This window comes from Mizuhopecten yessoensis, unplaced genomic scaffold (assembly GCF_002113885.1).
Source record: "Mizuhopecten yessoensis strain PY_sf001 unplaced genomic scaffold, ASM211388v2 hete_36126424, whole genome shotgun sequence".
Lineage (NCBI taxonomy): Eukaryota > Metazoa > Mollusca > Bivalvia > Pectinida > Pectinidae > Mizuhopecten > Mizuhopecten yessoensis.
The window spans coordinates 1-3,149 of NW_018484376.1; the positions used below are offsets into that span (position 1 = coordinate 1).

The window sequence follows — 3,149 nt, forward strand, 5'->3', positions numbered from 1 at the left end:
TTTAACCAGGTAATTAGGTAGATACTATGTTTGGTAGATGTGTAATGCTGTTTTATTTGTGTTACAGACGTGCAATGGAAAAGGAAAATTTAATGAGGAAGTGTTCCCCACTTCAGGGTGGCCAGACTCGAGCGTCACTTGTCACTAAGCTGGACCTTACAGGTGACAGTGATGAGGAAGACATTTCGGTGGTTAATTCACTCGCCCCAGCTCATCCCAGTAATACTTCTACAGGTACTGAGGGAACTGACTCAATGGAGGCAATCCACGATACAAATGAAGCAGCCCACAACGCAAGGGAAGTAACTAACAACACAAGGGAAGTAACTCACAATACAAGGGAAGTATTTAACAACACAAGGGAAGTAACTCACAATACACGACAACTTGAACGTGAGCTTGACAGTACCATGCCAACTGATCACCTAATGTCTAACAGACGGGATGCAGGACAGCAGATCACCCGTCTGCCTAGAGACATTTTTGACATTGGGAGACAGGACATGATATTCAGGAATGAGAGTAATTATTCTGAGGAGTATGATTCCATGTCAAGTAGTGGGGACTCAGTGGAGCTGAGCAGTACTGCTGAACTGCTGAGTGCGAGGGTAGGTGCCCTGGCCCTGGACGTGTCCGGTCAGGACCACTCTGGTGTGTCCAGTGGAGATAGTGTTGTGTCTGACCAACTCAACAGGTCAAGCCCTGGCAATGCAGCTGACATCAGCAACAATGTATGCCAATCTTATAGTGCTAATTATGATAATAATGACTCTGTGAATAAAAGTGCTAATCAAAGTGAAAATGACAATGACTGTGGATCCAAGAATGGTTGTGATCCTGATTATATACCAAAGTGTTCACCAGTAGTGATAGAAGACAGTACCAGTTCTGAGTGTTCGCCGGAGACGGAACGCCCCCTTGCTCGTGACCTTCTGTCACCCTTGCCTCGATTCCCAGTACTTGACAGTTCTCGAGGGACTGGTTACACGCCAGACCTGCTGCCAGAGGACTCAAGTAGCTTTCGACACTACAATGAATACTCGTCTCTCAACCTTACAGATTCCAACCTCTCCAACGATACCTTCTCAACCTCTGATGACAGTGAGGACTCGGGTGATGAGGAGGAGGAGGAGGAGGAAAATGACACAAGTCCACTCAAACGATTTCCTGGCAATTGGAGACCAGAGGCGGCGCCATGTGACATGTTGAATGTACCAGAGGGCAGCTATGCTGGTGTTTGTGAACATCATGATGGATCAAACCTAGGTAAGGCAATACTTACTAGTTAAGACCTAAATTGTAAAGAGGAAATATTTGTTGAAAAATTTGTTTAGCAATTTTAATTTTTTGAAGTATGAAGATTATTGAATTTTGAAGTAGTGGTCAAGTTCTGTATAAATCATATTCAGATCTGTATCTGTTTCACCCTTTAACAAAATCTACCTGACCATTTGTTATTTTGATATCATGTTGTAGGTATAATATTGACTGTTTTGTGTTTTACAGGAATAATTTTCCAGGTGAAGCGCGTACAGATGGAAGGCGGACAGTTTGTGTATTGTCTGTGGGTGTCCCGGGACCCAGAGGATCATCCTGACACGTCACACTCGTATACAAACCTCACTCTGGCCTCCAGCTTCAACAGCACCATGGACCGGTCAGTTGGCGAGGTATGTACAGAAGGGATGGGGGGTCAATGAGACGGGGGAAGGCATCCTTAATTATTATATTAAAAGAATGAGTCTCAGACAAACAACTTTTGTTTGGGGGGTCGACAGACTTTTTAATCTTACAGCAGAGAAAATCTTACAGCTAAAGGACTGGTAAAAGTTGAGAGAACAAAACAATTAAAAAAGACATTTGCTCCAATATTTTTAAGAGGTGTGGATCTGTCAATGTTTGAGATTTTTCCATACTTAAATTTTGATTTTGTCTGTTATAATTCTAGCATTATATTTTCCAGTTTACAATAGTGTTTTGAGATGTCACTGACTGTTATGCTTGGTTTTCAGTGTCTAACAGACTCCAGACTAGAGGAGAGAGAGGAGGAGGAGGAGGACGAGGAGAGCGATCAGCAGGAAGACGAGGAGGGAGAGGGTATGGAGTACAATCTATCCTCAGGGCGAGGGTTGTACGATATCAAGTATGAGACCCTCTCCTCCATAGGCAAGGGAGCGTTTGGTTTTGTGAAGCTGGCATGTTGTCGCACCAACAACACACACGCTGTTGTTAAGTTCATCAAGAAGAAAAAGGTGCTGAATGAGTGCTGGACGGTAGACAGGAAGTGGGGCCGAATTCCACTCGAGGTCAGCCTCCTCACAAAGCTTGACCATCCAAACATTGTCAAGGTAAGTCCATCGGTAGCTGTGACCAGGGTTATTGTGATAACTTTGTCTTTGTTGATTGTGATAATTTTGTCTTTTCTGCTAAATGTACCAACCTAGAGGTCAACATTAAATGCATACAGAAACTATTACGAGGAACAAATAGACTAGCACAGAACTCAAAAGACTGAAAGTTTCTTGTGTTAGACAAGTAGTTATTTTTGTTAGACCAGTTGTTTGATACTGTTGTTCCACATATCATGAAAATCATTTCACTAAATGCACAGTTATGTTAATCCTAACGCAACTGAGATTTCATTTGAAGAAAAATCTTTTATTTCTAATAACATGTTAAATTTTATAACAAAACATGTTTTAAATCTAAATCAAATGATGTTTTTATCATTGTAGGTGGTGGATGTGTTTGAGAACGAGAACTTTATACAGATGGTCATGGAGAAGCATGGAAGTGGGATGGACCTGTTTGAGTTTATAGATCGTAGTCCTCTGATGGACGAGAGTCTGGCCAGCTACATCTTCAGACAGGTCAGTATTTTCTGCACTGAATAAAAATAATCAGTTATTTCATTCTGCTTGCATTATTACCAATGATAGGACTTTTGTTGTTGCTTGGTGAGGTTAATCTGTGTCGGAGGATTGCTTTCAATGTTACAAACACTTTCTGGACTAATATCAATTGATTATTGTAACATTTTGATAGCTAGTGTCAATACATTTTTGTTTCTGTTAAGGTTTTGCACTAAAACCAGTAACAATAAAAAAGGGTATGTGGTATTATAGATTTACTGTCGTGACCGTACATAT

General features: G+C 41.3%; 1 protein-coding gene across 1 annotated transcript; it reads left to right on the top strand.

Moving 5' to 3' along the window:
- Nucleotides 1–67: 67 nt before the first annotated feature.
- Nucleotides 68–2,870, top strand: LOC110444456 (the record flags this gene model as incomplete). Its single annotated transcript, XM_021488833.1, has 4 exons — nt 68–1,266; nt 1,507–1,670; nt 2,013–2,348; nt 2,736–2,870. Coding segments are annotated over 4 exons (1,834 nt in total), but the record flags the coding sequence as incomplete, so codon positions are not given.
- Nucleotides 2,871–3,149: the final 279 nt, after the last annotated feature.